Raw genomic sequence first — 20435 nt, forward strand, 5'->3', positions numbered from 1 at the left:
GAAACCCGAGACTCTGTAGTCCTCCTTGTCATGAGCTGAGGGAATCTCAGCATGGGCTCACGGAAGACACTTACTTCCATATGGCAGTGGCACTGCCTACCAGGCAGTGAAGGACACCTGGTGCTCTCCGTTCTCGCTATGTGCAATGACCTGTTCACCCAACACGGCCACCATTTGTGCTGGCCATTGTCACCGTCCCCTGCACCTGGTGAGGGTCAGCTATGTTCTGGGATCTCAACCTGTGAAAGGCTGTAGACTTGAGCTCCGGATTAGAAGGGAACAAACGAAACCATCAACCCAACAAAGTCCTTACAAACCAACTCCATCAGCCCCCAGGTATGAAGCAAGGTGTCAGATTCTGCCTATTCAGCCTCAGCATGATAGAAGCTACTGGAAAGGATCCATGATTGGAAAATGACACAAACCTCCAACTTCCAGCCTCTCTGACCCACAGCCACACCAAACTCCTGGGTGGTTTGGATTCTAAGAAAAACCTCACCTGGTAATACCACGACTTTTAGGGTTGGAGAAGGTACCTTTGAGCAAACTGCGGAAACTCCCTGGCATGCTGGCTTCTGATGGGAGGATTGTTCGGATTAAAATATCCCAGTGCCTGCCTTAAAGGAATCTATTTCCCCAGAGTGTAAACCAGACAGGTGGATCCTGGATTCATGGCCGCCGCATGCCTTCACGGACGTGGTGGTCGCTGTGACAGTCTAATTCGTCACTCCTTTTTGTTGATGTACGACAAGCAGTCTCGCTATTGGCATGGGCCTCAAGCCTCATTCATTTAACAAGCACTTAAAAAGGTCAGCCTTGAGTGGGGGCAGGGGTGTACAAGACACTGTCCAAGTGTTTAAAAAGGGGTGGGGCACGTGGAACCACGGAGTAGGCGTCAAAGGAGGGAACCAGCCTCAAGCCTCGCGAGAATTTGCATGTGACGCGAACATCACTTCCCCAAGGATTTCTGGGTAACGGGCCACCGCAAGGGCTTCTGAGACAACGACGGTTAGGGGGCAAGGCGACGTTTCAGCTAGACGCGGAGAGCCATGCCTTCCGAGGCTAGGCCAGAGAAAGGGAGGACTAGCTCCAAAAGCCGGGTGTTGTGCGATGCACGCCCAAGGCAGGGGCCTTGTGAGGCAGAGCACAGTGTAGAGAAACCGGCTACCGGGTCACATGCCGGGGCCAAGAATCTGAGAGGCAAGGCCGTCATGGCTGCTGTGCCTCAGCCTGGCTGGCGGGCGTCTCTGCGCGACCTGCGGGTTGAGATGCGCCACTCTGTGGCCAGGATGTGGGGCCAGAGGCGCCTTAGGATGCTCACGCTGTCCCTCTGGGTTCTTCTGCTGCTGTGCTATTACCTCAGACCCGGTGAGTACCGGCTTTGGCCACCCGTCAGCTCTTACGGGTCGGGGGAGAGGGAGGGGGAGGGGTGGCGATGACGCGTCCCAACAACCAGCTTTCCCGCCCTTCTGGCCTTCACGCCTTGTCCTCTCCTGATGGCCTTCCAGGCCCTCGGGTCACAGGTCCTCCCAAAGGGCTTTCTGCTCTCACTCTCCCACCCTCCTCAACCTTTCAAAGTCCCTCCTTTTGTCGCGTCTCTTCATAAAAACCTGCCCCTTCTCCCCTCCAGTCAGAAAGTCCTACCCTCTAAAGCCCCTTGAAAAACACCTTCCTTCCTTGATTTTCATCTCAAAAAAGCCCAGATTTCCACAATTCTCCTCAGAAAACACCTCTCTCATTTTTTTTTTAGAATTGAAGTGAAATTCACGTAAATTAACTGTTTCAAAGTAACCAATTCAAGAAATGTGGTGTGTTTAAATTTTTGTGTTCCTTGCCTCTCCCCAGTTCTAAAATATTTTTGTCACCCCAAGTTGAAACTTGTGGGGCACATTTTTCATTGTACAAATAGACTACATTTTATTTATCAATTTATGAAATTTATCAAATTTGGAAAAATCTGGGACTTTTATGAGCAGTGCTGCTATGAAAACTCATGTAGATGTTCTTGTGTAGAAATATTTTCAATTCTCTGGGAATGGAATTGCTAGATCATATGGGAATTCCATTTTGAGGTTTTCAGGATATCCCAAACTGTTTTACAAAGTGGCTGAACCATTTTACATCTCCACCACCAGTGTCCAAGTCTTCCAATTTCACCAGCATTTGTTATCCACCCCCTTTCAATTTTAGCCATTCTAGTGGATGAGAAGTGTATCTTGTGTTTTCGATTTGTATACCCTTAATGACTAATAAGATTGATAAACTTTTCATGTGACTGTTGACCATTTGTATGTATTTGAATAAATGCCTTTTCAAATACTTTGATTATTAAATGGATTCTTTTGGGTTTTATTGTTGAGTTCTATGAGTTCTTTATATATACTGCATACTGATACTTATCAGATATATGATTTGCAAATGTTCCCTTCCATTCTGAAAGTTGTCATTTCACTTTATCAGATCTTTTATGTATAAAAATGTTTAATTTTGAGAAAATCCAATTTATCTACTTGTGCTTTTGCTATCATACATAAACATTTTTTGCTAAACTAAAAATCATGAAGATTATTCCTATTTTTTTTAGGAGTTTTATGATTTTAGCTCTTATTTTTGTATTTTTGGCCCATTTTGAGTTAAGTTTTTATATATGATGTGTTATAGGTCCAGAATGATTCTTTTGTAAATGGATATCTAGTTATCACAGTACTATTGGTTGAAAAGATTAGTTATCGTTCATTAAATGGTTTTGACACTCCTTTACAAATTCAGTTGACCATAGATTTGTGGATTTATTTCTTAACTCTCAAATCTTTTCTGTAACTTGTGTGCCTGTTCCCATGCCAGTACCATATTATTTTGATTACTGCAGCTTTGCATCAAGTAATATGGAAATTATGATATATTTCTAAAAAAGTGCATGTGTTCTGTGATTTCATTCTCTTTTAATTTTTAAATTTTTAGTTAGTTTTTAACAGAGTTAGTATACTTCATAGATAAAATTCTAAGAATATAATGATATTCATAATGATAGGATTAAGAGTCAAAGGGATCACATAAACAAGACTAGTGTCTGCTAATAACAACTGATAGAATTAAAAAGGAGAGAATGATCCAACATGGGAAATGGGATACACAGCAGACTCATAGAATGGCAGATGTCCTAAACAGCACTGTGGCCTCAGAATCAGCCCTTAAGGCATTCAGGTCCAGCTAAAAAGCCCATGAGAGTATTGCAGGCATGGAAAGCCAAGACACTGTGGAAAAAAAATGAAATGACCTAAATGAAAGATCTCTGTGAATGAGATCCCAGCGGAAGGAATGGGCCATCAAAGAAGGAAGTACCTTTCTCTGAAGGGAGGAGAGAACTTCCACTTTGACTATGACCTTGTCTAAATATGATCAGAGTCGGTGAACCCAAAAGGCTTCCATAGCCTTGGCAACTCATGACAAGAGCCTAGGGTGATTACTGATGCCATAAACAAGAGTGTCAATTGTTAAATCAACAACAGGAGCCACTGTGCACTTCCTCCCCATGTAGGATCTCTGTTCTTAATGTGTTGTACTATGTGAATTAACGGTATAACTAGTACTCAAACAGTACTTTACGCTTTGTGTTTCTGTGTGGTTGCAAACTGTTAAAATCTTTACTTAGGGTATACTAAATTGATCTTCTGTCTATAAAGAGAATTGAAAATGAATCTTGATGTGAATGGGATGGGAGAGGGAGTGGGAGATGGGATGGTTGCAGGTGGGAGGGAGGTTATGGGGAGAAAAAGACACTGTAATCCAAAAGTTGTACTTTGGAAATTTATATTTATTAAATAAAAGAAAAAAATAAAAGAAATAAAAATATAATGATATTCTCTTCCTCTATCTGCCTGTCTTTCTCCCATTCTTTCTTTTTCTGTTTTTGAGATAACATAGTTTAAATTTACATTACAGTAAAAAAAAGCTTAATGCTTCACCAAATAAGAAGTTTAACCAAAAGCAAAAAACCCTGGTTTGGTGGGAATATAGGCAAGGGATATAAACAACAATTGACTGGAAAAGTGACCATTTCACACATATACAATAAATATTAAGTAATCAGAGATCATTATTACTAAAATAATATGACATTCTTTTTTTTTATTTGACAGATAGAGTTAGACAGTGAGAGAGAGAGACAGAGAGAAAGGTCTTCCTTCTATTGGTTCATCCCCCAAATGGCCGCTACAGCCAGAGCTGTGCCGATCCGAAGCCAGGAGCCAGGTGCTTCCTCCTGGTCTCCCATGTGGGTGCAGGAGCCTAAGCACTTGGGCCATCCTGGACTGTCTTCCAGGGCCACAGCAGAGATCTGGACTGGAAGAGGAGCAACTGGGACTAGAACCTGGCACCCATATGGGATGCCGGTGCCGCAGGTGGAGGATTAACCAAGTGAGCCAGGGCACCGGCCCTGAATATGATATTCTTAACCATTGGTTTGAAAAAGGTATAAAAAACTTTTACAAAAATATATTTGCCACAATACTGATACACACAGGCATTTCTTTTTTTTTTTTTTTTTGTCTTGTCTTTTTTTTATTTTTAGCTCCCACATGTAAGGGAGAATATGTGGTATTTGTTTTTCTGCATGTGATTTATTTCACTCAACATGATGTCCTCTATTTGCATCCATTTTGATGTAAACAGAATTTCTTTCTTTTTATAGCTTAATGTTATTCCATTGGGAATATATACAACATTTTCTTTATACATTAATATGATAATGTACATATTCCTTGATTCCAGATTTTGGCTATTGTGAACAGTGCTGCTGTAAATATGGTGGTGCAGTGTCGCTCCCCGTCTTCGTGGAGGAACGACACAGGACCCTGCGTTGTTCTTTCGTCTGCTCGGCCCTCCCCGGGTTTGCTGCTGGTTCTTCCCGGGTTGGCTACCGACCCTTCCACCTCCGTGGAAGGGCGGTTCCCCCTGCCACTTTCCCCACTTCCGCGGGGGAGTGGCACACCGCAGGCCGGCTCTTTCGGGGGCTGCACAGGTGTTCCTTCAGATAGATGTTCCTGGTGCATGTTGTCTCTCTCCTCCTTTATAGTCCTCTTCCACCAATCCCAACTCTGCTACCCACACGCCGAGTACGCTGCTCTCCTTCAATCAGGAGCAGGTCCTACAGTTTATTGGTTGAACTGGAGGCAGCTGTGTAGAAGCTGTTTCCTCCTCTCCCAGCGCCATATTGTGGGAGAGCAGATGCATAGAATAAGTCTTAATTCGAGTAACAGTCTAGTCTGAGTTGCTCCCCACAGTGCAGGTATCTCTTTGATGTAATGCGTTCATGTCTTCTGGGTATATATCCAGTAGTGTGATTGCTGAATCATATGGCATGTCTATTTCTATTTTTTAAAGGAAATATCCTTACGGTTTTCCACAATGGCTACACTCATTTACATTCTGAGCAACAGTGTATAAGTGTTCCCCTTTCTCCAAATCCTCACCAGAATTTGTTACTTTTGATCTTTTGGATATTAGCCATTCTGACAGGGGTGAGATGATATCTCATTGTGATTTTGAGGCATTTCCCTGATGACTAATGATGTTGAGCATGTTTTCATATATTTGTTGGCTATTTGTATTTATTCCTTTGAAAGCTGTGGAGGTCTTTTGCTCATTCCTTAGCTGAATTGATTGTTTTTTTTGTTGTTGTTGTTGTTGAGTTTTTGATTTGCTGATATATTCTGGATGTTTATCCTTTGTTGAATACGTAGTTCACAAATATTTTTCGCATTCTGTTGAATATATATTCATTTGGTTGATCATTTCCTTTGCTGTGCAGAAGCTTCTGAGTTTGATATAAGCCCATTAGTGTAGTTTTGCTTGTGTTGGCTGTGCTTGAAGGTCTTGTCTAAGAAGTTGTCCCCTACACCAATGTCTTAGAGTGTTTCCTCTATAATTTCTCCCAGCAATTTCATGGTCTCAGGTCTTAAATTTAAGTCTTTGACCTATCTTGAGTTGATTTTTTTATATGGTGAAAGTTATGGATCTAATTTCATTCTTTTTCATATATACATTCAATTTTCTTTTTTTTAAGATTTATTTATTTGACAGATAGAGTTACAGACAGTGAGAGAGAGAAAGACAGAGAGAAAGGTCTTCCTTCCTTAGGTTCACTCCCCAAATAGCTGCAATGGTCAAAGCTGTGCCAATCCGAAGCCAGGAGCCAGGTGCTTCTTCCTGGTCTCCCATGCGAGTGCAGGGGCCCAAGCACTTGGGCCATCTTTTACTGCTATTCCAGGTCACAGCAGAGAGCTGGACTGGAAGAGGAGCCCATATGGGATGCCAGTGCTGCAGGTGGAGGATTAACCTAGTGTGCCACTGCACCAGCCCCAATAACATTCACTTTTCTAGCACCATTTGTAGAAGAGATTATCCTTATTCTACTGTATGGTCTGAGTATTTTTCTCAAAATCAATTGTCTGTAGGACATAGATTAATTTCTGGGCCCTCTATTGTGTTCCATTGATCTATATGTCCGTTTTTATGCCAGTACCGTGCTGTTTTAATTACTGTAGCTTTGTAGTATGCCTTAAAGTCAGGTATTGTGATGCCTCCAGCTTGATTTTTTTTTTCTTAGAATTGCCATGGCCATTTTGGGTCTTTTGTGATTCTATATGAATTTCAGGATTGCTTTTTCTAGTTCTGTAAAGAATGTCACTGGTATTTTGATGGCCTAATATATGATCTATCCTAGAAAATGTTCCATGTGCTGATGAGAAATATTGTGTTTTCTGTAACTGTTGGGTGATATGTACTGTAAATGTCTGTTAGGTACATTTGTTTGATCGTGTGTTTTAACTCCCATGTATCTTTATTGATTTTGTGTCTGGTATATCTTTTTCGAGCCCGTTTCTTTCAGTCTATGTGTGTTTTTCTAAAGTGGGTTTCTTGTAGGCAGCATATAGCAGAGTCTTGGTTTTTATCCATTCAGCTAACCTACCTCTTTTGGCTTGAGAATTTAATCCATTTACATTCAAGGTTAGTATTGATAGATAAGAACTAACACTGAGGGGTAGGCACTGTGGCACAGTGGGTTAATGCCCTGGCCTAAAGCGCTGGCATCCCGTATGGGCACTGGTTCCTGTCCTGGCTGCTCCAGCTGTCTGCTATGGCCTGGGAAAGCAGTAGAAGATGGCCCAAGTCCTTGGGCACCTGCAGCCACTTGGGAGACCGGGAAGGAGTGCCTGGCTCCTGGTTTTGGATTGGTGCAGCTCTGGCCATTGTGGCCAATTAGGGATTGAACCATTGGATGGAAGACTTCTCTCTCTCTCTCTCTGCCTCTCCTCTCTCTGTGTAACTCTGACTTTCAAATAAATAAATCTTAAAAAAAAATAAGAACTAACACCAGTCATTTTGTTTTTTGGATACAGATAAACCTGTTCATTAGTCAATTTGGAAGTGTCGTGTGTTTTCATGATGTTCATTAAAATGCATGACCTCCTCCAGAATTTCTTTTTTTCAAAAGGTTTATTTATTTTAAAGAGTTACAGAGAAAGAGAAGGAGAGGTAGAGAGAGAGAGAGAGAGAGAGAGAGAGAGGTCTTCCATCTGCTGTTTCATTCCGCAGTTGGCCACAATGGCTGCAGCTGTGCTGATCTGAAGCCAGGAGCCAGGAGCTTCTTCCAGGTCTACTATGCGGGTGCAGGGGCCCAAGGACTTGGGCCAACTTCTACTGTTTTCTCAGGCCATAGCAGAGAGCTGGATTGGAATTGGAGCATCTGGGACACGAACCAGCGCCCATATGGGATGCCAGCACTGCAGGCGGTGGCTTTACCTGCTTTGCCATAGCGCCAGCCCCCAGAATTTCTTGTATGTCTGGTCTGGGTTCCTGGAGAATTCTCTCAATTTTTGCTCATGTGGAAAATATATTTATCCTTCACCTTTAACGGATAGCTTTGATGGATATAATATGCTTGTTTGGATTTTTTTTTCTTTTAAGACCTTGAACACATCATTACACTCTCTTCTGGCCTATAGGGTTTCTGCTGAAAAGTCTACTGTTAATCTAATTAGTTTTCCTTTATATGTAACTGACACATCTCTATTACTATTTTTAGGATTCGCTCCTTTTCCTTATCTTTTCACAATTTTACTACAAATTGCCTTGGTGAATACCTTTTTTGGTTGAGTTTTCTTGGGGTTCTTTGAGCTTCTTGTATTTGGATGTCTATTTCTCTTTTAAGGTCTGGGAAATTTTCAACTATTACTCAATTTAGCAGGTTACCACTGCCTTTTTCCTTTTCTTCTCCTTCAGTAATACCTGTAGTATGGATATTTGGTCCTGTAATGATATCCTATATTTCACATACTTTCTTCATTCTTTTTCTTTTTTCTTTTTTTAAAGATTCATTTTTATTTATTAGAAATGCAGAGTTACAGAGAGGTAGAGAAAGAGAGAGAGAGAGGTAGAGACAGAGAGAGAGGTCTTCCATCTGCTGGTTCACTCCCCAGATGGCCACAGATGCGCTGATCCAAAGACAGGAGCCATTAGCTTCTTCCGGGTCTCCCACACAGCTGCAGGGGCCCAAGGACTTGGGCCATCTTCTACTGCTTTCTCGGCCATAGCAGAGATCAAGACCAGAAGTGGAGCATCTGGGACTTGAACTGGCTGGCACCCATATAGGATGCCAACACTGCAGGCAGTGGCTTTACCCAGTATGCAACAGCACCAGTCCCTTTATTCTTTTTCATTATTTTCTCTCTTTATTTGACTGATTGGATTATTTAAAAAATCTTGTCCTCAAGATCAGAATTCTTTTCTTCACTTGGTTAAGGCTCTCACTCATATTTTTTGCTTCATTTCAAAAATTTCTATTTGATTCTTCTTAGTGATTTCTATCTCCCCACAATCATTATTTTGAATTCTATATCTGTCATTTCATAGATTCACTGCAGGTCAGGATCTAATTTTGGAGTATTATGGTATTCTTTTGGAGGCATCAGGCTACCATTGCTTCTTCATGTCTTCTGTATCCCTACATTAACATCTGCACATCTGGTATAATCTTCCATTCTTCTTTATGGAATGAGTTTTATATTAACATAATAGAAGACGACAGAGCAAAGTCTCAATTCATTACATATATCATGTTAATGGACACCACAGGACTTCATTTAGTCTTCCTATAAGATTATTTCCTGTGCTTTTGCTCTTTGTGTTGAGAAGATTTTCAATCCCTGGAAAGTCAAATGAAGCCACTCTCCTATCTCAGAAAGTCAGTGTTTATCAGGGCGGGTGGTGTCCGGCTGAGCTCCTTTTGCTGATCTCTAAGTGCATTCTGGTAGGTAGAGGTCTGATTTCATGTGTCTCATTCTTCCCTCTTCCCCACCTGTTCTCACTGGTGTGTCCCTGCAGGTGGTTTTTTTTTTTTTTTTTTTTTTTTTTTTTTTTTTTTTTAATGGAATTCTGCTTTGCCTGCACTGCACTGCAGAATTTCATCAATCAGTGGGGATCTTCTTTACCTCCTCCCACCACTCAGATAAGTCAGAGTAATAAAGCAGACAAGACAACCGATCAGATTTAACCAACCAACACATGACAGCCTAATTACTAGGGATTTTGGGGAAAAAGTTCATCACAGAATTTTTTTTTTAATTTTTTTTTTGCCTTTGTGACTTGAAGATTAGGATGTGGGGACATTGACCATTGAATGTGTTAATCAGCACACAAGGCCATAGAGGGAGATCACCAGGTAATTCAGTTTATTTTAGAGTTTGTATTCATCCTCCTCATTGATCCAAATCTGTTTTCTCCTTCAGCCTTACACATTTTTACCTTGTATTTCAAAGGCAGGGACGCAGATATGAAACAGTCTTAGGATCCCAGAAAATGCCCTCTTCTGTCTTCTGTATTTATCATTTGATATTTCACCCTGACAGCACACACAGAATCAGAGAACTGTACAGCACAATCCGACACCACTTTGCTTCCCTTTGGCTATTTTATTAGATAGACTTTATTCATTTTTGACCTCAGAAAGGCTGGCAATATGGTGCAGCAGGTTAAGCTGCAGCTTGGGTTGCCTGCATCCCATATTGGAGTGCTCTCTGCTAATGCACCTGTGAAGCAGTGGATGGTGGCTCAAGTACTTGAGTCCCTGCCACCAACATGGGAGACTTGGTCTGGCCCAATCCCTGTTGCTGTGGCCTTTTCTGGGGAGTGACATGGCAGATATAAGATCTCTTTTTCCCTCTCTGTCACTCTGCTTTTCAAACAAATAAGTAAATCTTAAAAAAAAAAAGGCTAAGAAGCAGATTATAAAAAGTAAACAGCAAATATTTGGAATATTTATTCCTCTTTTTTAAAGATTTATTTTATTTATTTGAAAAGTAGAGTTATAGAGAGATCTGCAGGGGAGGGGGAGAATCTCTTCCATCTGCTGGTTCTCTCCTGAGTGGCTCAATGGTTAGTGTTGGGCCAGGATGAAGCCAGGGGCCAGGAGCTTCTTCTGGGTCTCCCACAAGTGCTTGGACCATTTTCCACTGCTGTCCATTAGCAGGGAGATAGATCAGAAGTGGTTCTGCTGGAACAAAAATTGGCACCCATGTGGGATGCTGGTGTTGCAGGCAATGGCTTTACCTGCTAGACCACAACGTTGGACCCTATTTCTCCCTCAACCATTAAAAAAAATTACTCTTCTGTGTTAAAGCATATAAAAGTGTTAAAGTGAAATGGTATTTTAATTTAGTGTGTGTTGCATTTAATTGTAGTGGAATTCAGGTGATAACTCCTTTTTTCTTTGTTGTCTCAAAGGGATTCACACCGCTAAGGAAATGAACTCATTTATCTTTCTAGCAAAGCCATCCTGAATGGCTCTTCGTTGCACCATTGCCTACACTGGGCCTGCCACAGATTTTGGGTGTGTGGGGAAGACTTAGTCTATACCACTTTTACTCTTCTGGCTTTGCATGAATAACCATGAAAAAGTTGCAAGAAATTTTTCACTGAAGATTTCCACATACAGTCCCCAAGCCAGACAGACATGGTGGTGAGGATGCAAATGAGGGTGATCAGAATGGAAAATGGAAGGGCCTGCCTGGGTCTCTCTGTCCAGGCCTTTGGAAAAGGACATTTCCTCAGATAGGAACAGTGCCCCGTGTGGAACCTGCCACCACCATTCCTTCAGCTGTCCTTTTGTTTTCCGTTTTACTTCCTTATTTTCTCCCCTAGACTCCCACACTTACCCTTTGTGGAGTGGATAATTTCTTAAGGAGTGGCAGTTCCCAAGTAGCCTCTTATTCACTGGGCATTAGGAAAATCAAATCTAGAATCATAGCAATTTTCTTCTCTACTTCTCCCCTCCAGCTAGAAGAAAGGAAAAATGTCTAGTTCTGAGATTAGAGGACATCAAGATTGACCTTCTACATTGCATAACAATTTGACTAGCTTGTTTTCCGACTTTCCTTCTTTGTCCTTGTACAGCTTAAAAAATACATATCTTGCCTTGAAATGTAATTGACATATCAAACTGCTTAGATCTCTAGGTAAGGCCTTCACCTAGTCATCTGGTCTTATTATCGCCATTCCCATCTCTAGTATGACGTAATTCAACCTATGATGCTTAGAGAGTATTGGTACCTTATCTAACTTTGGATTGCTTTACATCACTCTCTTGCACTAATTTAACTCAAGAATGTGCTCAGTCCACTTTTCCATGTTCTTAAATTTCTCCCTGGGCCTGTACCTTGGAGGGAGGGATGGGAGCCAAACAGCAGACCACAGTAAGAAAAGGGACAAATGCAGAAATGAGCAAAGGGTAAAATAAAAATCAAGTGGGATCTCACTACAATGCCTATATTTTGGTGTGTATCTTTTTAGCTGTTTTTTCTTATGTATGTATATTTGTAGCAAAATAAAAATTATTATTACCTCAAAAAAAAAGAGTTTATGGCTTAGCTGGAATGCAAAGTGTCACTTGGCTTGTTGCTTTGGCTTTGGTTCTAGGTGAGCCCAGCATTGTAGACTCTGATTGATTTCTTTTGTCTTAATGTCGGCTGTATCCATAAGTGACACAGTGATGTAGTCTGCTGCAGTTTGTAGGGATAGAATTGTGGCTTTGAGATGAATGTACATTTCCTAGGGTATGTATCTTCAGTTCACAGAGTTTGGTGTCAGTCTCCCTAGGGATTGTGACAGCCAGGGCCTTGTTCTTGGCTTGCAAACCTGAGTGATGCTGGAGCTCGTGGCAACAATTTATTAGGCTCTAGGACTATGTGACATAGATGGGCCCTTCCTCAGGTACTGCTAGAAGAGTCCAACTGGTACTGTGGCTTATAACGTCAACAGCCCTCGTTCTTGAACTAGGGGATGTGAACTGAATCCTGTTCTAGTGCTACAGGATGATTACAAGGTATACAGGAGATTTTGCTCTGACGGATATGAGTGCAGAGAGGTAGAATACAGGTAGGTTCTTCCCTAGGCCCACAGGTAGATTTCAGTGGGACTTGGACATTTAAAACATACCATCACAGTCCTTGTGTTGCAGGGTACAGTGGGGTCATTCCCAAGATATCCCAGGGTGGGAACAAATTTTTTTTTTTTCGGCTGCTTTTGATGCTAGTCCCCAGAAGCTGTGGAAAATCCCTCTGTATCCTGTAGAGTGAGTGAGTGTAGCTCTGGGGCTAATGCCCCAAAACTTCCACAGTTGCAAGATGCAAGGAATCTGTGCTTTGCCCTGACTCTGACTGATTCTGGTAGGAACAGAACAGATGCTTGCTGTGTGACTTTTCATTGCAAGTCTGCCACTCTACAGGGCTAGGAGAGGGAAATACAGTATTGTGGCTTCCTTTCTTCAAGTGCTGTAGTTGCTCAGACACCGGTTAGCTCTTCAGACTGTTATTTTGGAGGAGTTTTTAAAATATATATATATATATATATATTAATCCTTTTAAAAATATTTGGTAGAAAGTGCCTGTGAAACCAAGAGCTAGGGACTCCATCCAGGTCTCTCACATGGGTGGCAGGGGCCCAAACATTAGACCATCTTCTACTACCTTCCCAGGTACATCAGCAGGAAGCTGGATTGGAAGCAGAGTAGCCAGGGTTCAAACCAGCACTCCATCTTACACTACTGTGCCACAGTGCAGCCTCTGAAGAATTTTTTAGATTAAACTTAGAATCATTCTGTCAAGTAAAAAAAAATCCTAATAGATTCTTATATAATTATGTTCACTTATCTGACATTAATTTAAAAACATTCATTGTTTCATGTGGCAGGCATGGATTCATTTAAATGTAGGCTCAGTGGAGAGAACTGATAACTTTACAAAAAATTTTAAACATAAGAACAGTTTTTGTTTTTCCATTCATTCAAGTCTCTTTTTATGTCCCTGAATAAGGTTTATAGCTACATTCATAGAAGCCATGCACCTTTTTAAAATAATTATTACATATTTTTTATTTTGATATGAAAGGTAGAGAGAAAAAGAATTCTGCCATTTGCTGAAGTATCCTGAGAATGAAATAATGTTACTAAAGTTAAATATTTAAACAATAAAAATAGACAAAGATACATAACAAAATATTCATTTAATATTGCACTAAGCCCTTCATATATGACTTTATTTAATACTTTCAATATAAATATTTCCATTTTGCAGATGAGTAAACTGAGGCAGAGTTCATCAGTTAGTATGTGGCAGAGCTAGAATGAAAATTTTGGTCTGTTTGAGGCCAAGGTCCAGAAATTCAGAAACAACAGAGAGACTCTCAACTTAATAAAGCAACAGAAAAATCCTTTTGAAACTGCTACCATTAGCCAATGCTCTCATTCTTTTTCCTCAATTGCAGTCATTCAGTTCCTTGTCTGGCAGACCTCACACCAGGGCAGGGATGGCAACAAAATTTGCAGAATGAAAATGCATGAATCCTTGTTCAAAATCTCTTATGTATTTCAGGATGGCAATAGCAGAACATTAATCCAAGCATGGGACCTCTCCAGGAGTGGGGACTCTGTACCATTGCACAGGTCACATGCCCATGAAGCCTTCTGCACAGAGACTGGTTTTCTTTTCCTCTGAAATGTAGTTATCTTTTCAGTCATTTTTGTTAACAGAGAAATTAAAAAATAAAATTCTTTGTGACAGGGAATAATAACTGGTTTTTAAACATCTCCTGGTGCCATTTAAGAAAGCTGACTCCTACTATTTGCTGAGCATGCTGATGTGAGTAAGGATGCAAATTAGATGTTAAGAGGATGAAATTATTCTGTATGTGAAAAACAGTGGGGGAAGGGAAAGAAACTGGGGACTGGTTTGCAGAGAAGATGATCTGAGGAAAAGTTTAGGACATTGGCTGACGAGAGATTTTGGAGCCAGGGAGAAAGCGAAGGGGAACAGTTGTCTTGGGAAAGAAAAAACAGAAATATGAAAGGGGGTTTTATAGAAGTTTTCCAGATGCCAAATGATATCAGTCTTGTTCAGCTTCATGATAGGTTTGATACGCTACTTGTATTTTTTCTTCTACACATTTAAGTAAATACATAGATAACAAAGATTAATACATCCATATGTTGTGAATCTAGGTTCCACCTAAAATTCTTGGGTACTGTTAGTGGTACTTTGAGAAATACTGATCAAATGTCCTGGAGTAGAGAAGAAACCACAGGTGGAGGGCAGGTTAAATATGTTCAAGACTTGTTCAGGATGCCACTGATGACATTTATTTGGATAAGGAACTTGAATTGCCTCAATGATTTCAGATTGAAATGGCCAAAAGTTTGATAATGATTAAAAACGTGTAAACCTAGAAGGTGCCATATGCCATCTGTATGCAGGAAACTTGGGTGGTTTTTTGAAATATAGAATGAAAGTCAGGGGCTGGTGCTGTGGCACAGCAATTTAAAGTCCTGACCTACAGCGCTGGCATCCCTTATGGGTACCTGTTCAAGCCCCAGCTGCTCCACTTCCAATACAGCTCCCTGCTAATGTGCCTGGGAAAGCAGCAGAGGATGATTCAAGTCTTTGGGCCCCAGCACCCGCATGGGAGACTCGGAAGAAACTCCTGGCTCCTGGTTAAGGATTGGCCCAGCTCCAGCTGTTGCAGCCATTTGTGGAGTGAACCACTGGATGGAAGGCCCCTCTCTCTGTCTGTCTCTACCTCTCTCTGTGACTCTGTATTTCAAATAAATAAAATAAATCTTAAAAAAACGAAAGCCAGGTGTGAAAGGGGAGTCAGAGCCATCTGTGCTTCACCTCAGGCTAAGGTCAAGCTTTTCCAGCAGCGGCTGGAGGCTAGAGTATTCTGAAGTTTAGGACCCTAAGTTGAGGGGCCAGTCTATCCTGGAGCAACTCCAGAGAACACACCACTTTCTAAATAGGACCTAAAGTGGAGACTCAGGCTGCAGGATACTGCTGCCAGGCAACACTTCATATGGTGGGCTAAGTCAAGTAGCAACAACAGTCAGTTGGGGAAGGTGCACACAGAGCAAACAAAGGGCAATACAGTGCAAAAGTCCAACTATAAAAGTCTTCCAACTATAGCGCTCTTCTTGTGTCATGAAGAAGTAGAAAATTAAGAGATTACCTCCCTCCAAAAATAGACTCAGACTATATGGATGAATGCTCTCAAACCTTTAATTTATCAAATAGTTTCTGTGATGTTTAAACTGTGTAATTATGGGAAACAGTATAAAAGCCTTCCTAGATTATTTTATGAAGTAGATATAACTATCATGCCAAAAACTACTTACAGAGCACACAAAAGAAAACTACAGAAAAATTTTACTTAGGAATATGTATTCACAAATCCTACCTAGACCTTTATAACTTGTGGGCTTTACTTCAGAAATACCAGAATATTTTAACATCGGAAAATATATTCATATTCAATATTTTGTAGTAAGCCATGACTGTAAGAATGTCTTTAATTTAATAAGAAATATCTATTTTAAATCAGCAGCTAATGTCAAACTTCATAATAAAATACTAGTACATTCCCATTAAAATTAGGAAAGACTCAAGAGCATTCATTATCATAGCTGTTACTTAATATAGTTTTAAGAGTTCTAGGTAATGCAAAGAAAGAAGAGAAAAATTAGTTGTGAATACTGGAAAGAGAGGAGACAAAACCATCTATTAAACCATCTATAATATGATTCTTCATCTGGAATGAAACTGAAGAACAGTGTGATAACCAATAGTCAAGGTCAGAAAATACATGAACAAAGATAAGTAGATCCCTTAGTAATCAGCTAGAAAACATGGGAAGATAGATCATATTCACATAGCAAAATATGTGTGATACCTGGGAATAAACATAATAAGAATAGTTCAGGATTTGTGGAGGGAGGGCGGAATGAGGAATGGGCATCTGGCACAGTGGTTAAGTCACCATTTGAGATGCCTGCATCACACATTAAAGTGCCTGGTCCAAGTCCTGGCTCCTCTGCTTCTTTTTTTTTTTTTTTTTAAGATTTTTAATTATTTATTTGAAAGTCAGAGTTACACAGAGAGAGAAGGAGAAGCAGAGAGAGAAAGAGGCCTTCCATCCATTGGTATGCTCCACAATTGGCCGCAACGGCCGGAGCTGTGCCGATCCAAAGCCAAGAGTTAGGAGCCAGGAGCCTCCTCCAGGTCTCCTACACGGGTGCAGGGGCCTAAGGACTTGGGTCATCTTCTACTGCTTTCCCAGGCCATAGCAGAGAGCTGGATCAGAAGTGGAGCAGCCGGGACATGAACCAGTGCCCGTATGGGATGCCAGCACTGCAGGTAGTGGTCTCACCTGCTATGCCACAGCTCCAGCCCCTCCTCTGCTTCTGATCCAGCTTCCTGGTAATGCACATTCTGGGAAGACATGAAGTGATGGCTTAAGTATTTGGGTCCTTGCTATTCATGTAGGAGATGCAGATGGAATTGTGTGATTTGGCCTGGAGTTCCCCAGCTGTTGTGGGATTGGGATATTTATTTTTTTTATAAATCCTGTAATTCTCTTAATAGCAAATATGGCTAGTTTTGTATTTATATTTAAGCTACAGTTTCCACTTTAACTAAATAATATTTATGTAAAAGTGAGGTAGTTTACAGAGAAAAATGAATAACATTCAAATAATCAAATGTTATGAAGGAATAATGCAAATGACTGGGGCAGGAGAAATACCTACCTAATGAAATTTTCTCATTTTGAGACAAGTTACCTAAAGTCTAAAGAGATAAAGTGACTCATGAAAGCACAAAGCAAGCTGGTGACAGAATCAGAACAACTCCTAGTTTAGGGCTTCTCCAGCTGTACCATGTGCTCTCAGGGTAAAAGCAAGAGCAAGCTTGGAGCTTAATCAGGTACATGGCAGGCTGTCTCTAGATCATCTAGGTGCAGTGTTTCATTATCTCCCTGAAGATAACAGATAAATAAATTGTAGTATACACAGAAAATAATTGCTGGGTTTCATCCCCATAACTAAAGACATTTGAAAATATTACCTATTAGCCTATTTTTTTTTAACTTTTATTTAATGAATATAAATTTCCAAAGTACGATTTATGGATTACAATGGCTTCCCCCCCCATACCATCCCTCCCACCCACAACCCTCCCCTTTCCCACTCCCTCTCCCCTTCCATTCACATCAAGATTCATTTTCGATTATCTTAATATACAGAAGATCAGCTTAGTATACATTAAGTAAGGATTTCAACAGTTTGCTCCCACACAGAAACATAAAGTGAAAAATAATAGATGATTTTTTTTAAATGATGATGAAATCAGATCAGACCTATTGTCATGTTTAATCCCAGTGAGAGTCAAGTTGGGAGTTGATAATTTCTTTTCTTTTCTTTTTTTTCTTTTCTTTTTTTTTTTTTTTTACAGAGGATCAGTTTAGTATGCATTAAGTAAAGATTTCAACAGTTTGCACCCCCATAGAAACACAAAGTGAAATATATTGTTTGAGTACTCGTTATAGCATTAAATCTCAATGCACAGCACATTAAGGACAGAGATCCTACATGAGGAGTAAGTGCACAGTGACTCCTGTTGTTGACTTTACCAATTGACACTCCTGTCTATGGCATCAGTAATCTCCCTATGCTCCAGTCATGAGTTCCCAAGGCTATGGAAGCCCTCTGAGTTCTCCGATTCTTATCTTGTTTAGACAAGGTCATAGTCAAAGTGGAGGTTCTCTCCTCCCTTCAGAGAAAGGTACCTCCTTCTTTGAAGACCTGTTCTTTCCACTGGGATCTCACTCACAGAGATCTTTTGCCAGAGTGTCTTGGCTTTCCATGCCTGAAATACTCTCATGGGCTTTTCAGCCAGATCCGAAAGCCTTTAGGGCTGATTCTGAGGCCAGAGTGCTATTTAGGACATCTTCCATTCTATGAGTCTGCTGAGTATCTCACTTCCCATGTTGGATCACTCTCCCCTTTATTTATTCTATTGGTTAGTATTAGGAGGTACTAGACTTGTTTATGTGCTTCCTTTGACTCTTAGTCCTTTCATTATGATCAATTGTGAACTGAAATTGATCACTTGGAGTAGTGAGATGGCATTGGTACATGCCACCTTGATGGGATTGAATTGGAGTCCCCTGGTATGTTTCTAACTCTACCATTTGGGGCAAGTCAGCTTGAGCATGTCCCAAATTATACATCTCTTCCCTCTCTTATTCCCACTCTTATGTTTAACAGGGATCACATTTCAGTTAATTTTCAACACTTACGAATAACTGTGTATTAATTACAGAATTAAACCATTCATATTAAGTAGAACAGACAAAAAAAATTCTAAGAGGGATAATGTATTAAGTTGTTCATTAACAGTCTGGGCTATGCTGATCAAGTCACCGTTTCCCATAGTGTCCATTTCACTTCAACAGGTTTCCTTTTTGGTGTTCAGTCAGTTGTCACCGATCAGGGAGAACATATGGTATTTGTCCCTTTGGGACTGGCTTACTTCACTCAGCATGATGTGTTCCAGATTCCTCCATTTTGTTGCAAATGACTGGATTTCGTTGTTTCTTACTGCGGTATAGTATTCTAAAGAGTACATATCCCATAATTTCTTTATCCAGTCTACTGTTGATGGGCATTTAGGTTGGTTCCAGGTCTTAGCTATTGTGAATTGAGCTGCAATAAACATTAGGGTGCAGACTGCTTTTTTGTTTGCCAATTTAAATTCCTTTGGGTAAATTCCAAGGAGTGGGATGGCTGGGTCGAACGGTAGGGTTATCTTCAGGTTTCTGAGGAATCTCCAGACTGACTTCCATAGTGGCTTGACCAGTTTGCATTCCCACCAACAGTGGGTTAGTGTCCCTTTTTCCCCACATCCTCTCCAGCATCTGTTGTTGGTAGATTTCTGCATGTGAGCCATTCTAACCGGGGTGAGGTGAAACCTCATTGTGGTTTTGATTTGCATTTCCCTGATTGCTAATGACCTTGAACATTTTTTCATGTGTCTGTTGGCCATTTGGATTTCCTCTTTTGAAAAATGTCTATTGAGGTCCTTGGCCCATCTCTTAAGTGGGTTGTTGGTTTTGTTTTTGTGGAGTTTCTTGATCTCTTTGTAGATTCTGGTTATTAACCCTTTATCTGTTGCATAGTTTGCAAATATTTTTTCCCATTCTGTCGGTTGTCTCTTCACTCTCCTGACTGTTTCTTTTGCAGTACAGAAACTTCTCAATTTGATGCAATCCCAATAGTTGATTTTGGCTTTGACTGCCTGTGCCTCCCGGGTCTTTTCCAGAATTCTTTGCCTGTGCCAATATCTTGAAGGGTTTCTCCAATGTTCTCTAGTAACTTGATGGTGTCAGGTCGTAGATTTAGGTCTTTAATCCATGTTGAGTGGATTTTTGTGTAAGGTGTAAGTAGGGGTCTTGCTTCATGATTCTGCACATGGAAATCCAATTTTCCCAGCACCATTTATTGAATAGACTGTCCTTGCTCCAGGAATTAGTTTTAGATCCTTGATCAAATATGAGTTGGCTGTAGATGTTTGGATTGATTTCTGGTGTTTCAATTCTGTTCCATTGGTCTATCCATCTGTTTCTGTACCAGTACCATGCTGTTTTGATTACAACTGCCCTGTAGTATGTCTTGAAATCTGGTATTGTGATGCCTCTGGCTTTGCTTTTGTTGTACAAGATTGCTTTAGCTATTTGAGGTCTCTTGTGCCTCCATATGAATTTCAGCACCATTTTTTCCAGATCTGAGAAGAAGGTCTTCGGTATCTTGATTGGTATTGCATTGAATCTATAAATTGCTTTTGGGAGAATGGACATTTTGATGATATTGATTCTTCCAATCCATGAGCATGGAAGATTTTTCCATTTCTTGGTATCCTCTTCTATTTCTTTCTTTAAGGTTTTGTAATTTTCATCGTAGAGATCTTTAACGTCCTTGGTTAAGTTTGTTCCAAGGTATTTGATTGTTTTTGTAGCTATTGTGAATGGGATTGATCTTAGAAGTTCTTCCTCAGCCA

The 20435-nt window shown here is 40.6% G+C and overlaps 1 protein-coding gene across 2 annotated transcripts in view; it reads left to right on the top strand.

The window, feature by feature from the left end:
* The first annotated feature begins 907 nt into the window (after nt 1–907).
* FMR1NB (FMR1 neighbor) overlaps nt 908–20435 on the top strand; it is a 45443-nt gene continuing 25915 nt past the window's right edge. The window contains exon 1 of one of the 2 annotated variants that reach the window (XM_008273460.5): nt 908–1368. In XM_008273460.5, the coding sequence (XP_008271682.1) occupies nt 1050–1368 (319 nt within the window). In that variant the 5' untranslated portion in view covers nt 908–1049. The remainder of the gene's footprint in view (nt 1369–20435) is intronic. The other variant, XM_089324181.1, reaches the window with a different exon arrangement.

This window comes from Oryctolagus cuniculus, chromosome X (assembly GCF_051225735.1).
Source record: "Oryctolagus cuniculus isolate XC-2025 breed Fujian yellow rabbit chromosome X, ASM5122573v1, whole genome shotgun sequence".
Lineage (NCBI taxonomy): Eukaryota > Metazoa > Chordata > Mammalia > Lagomorpha > Leporidae > Oryctolagus > Oryctolagus cuniculus.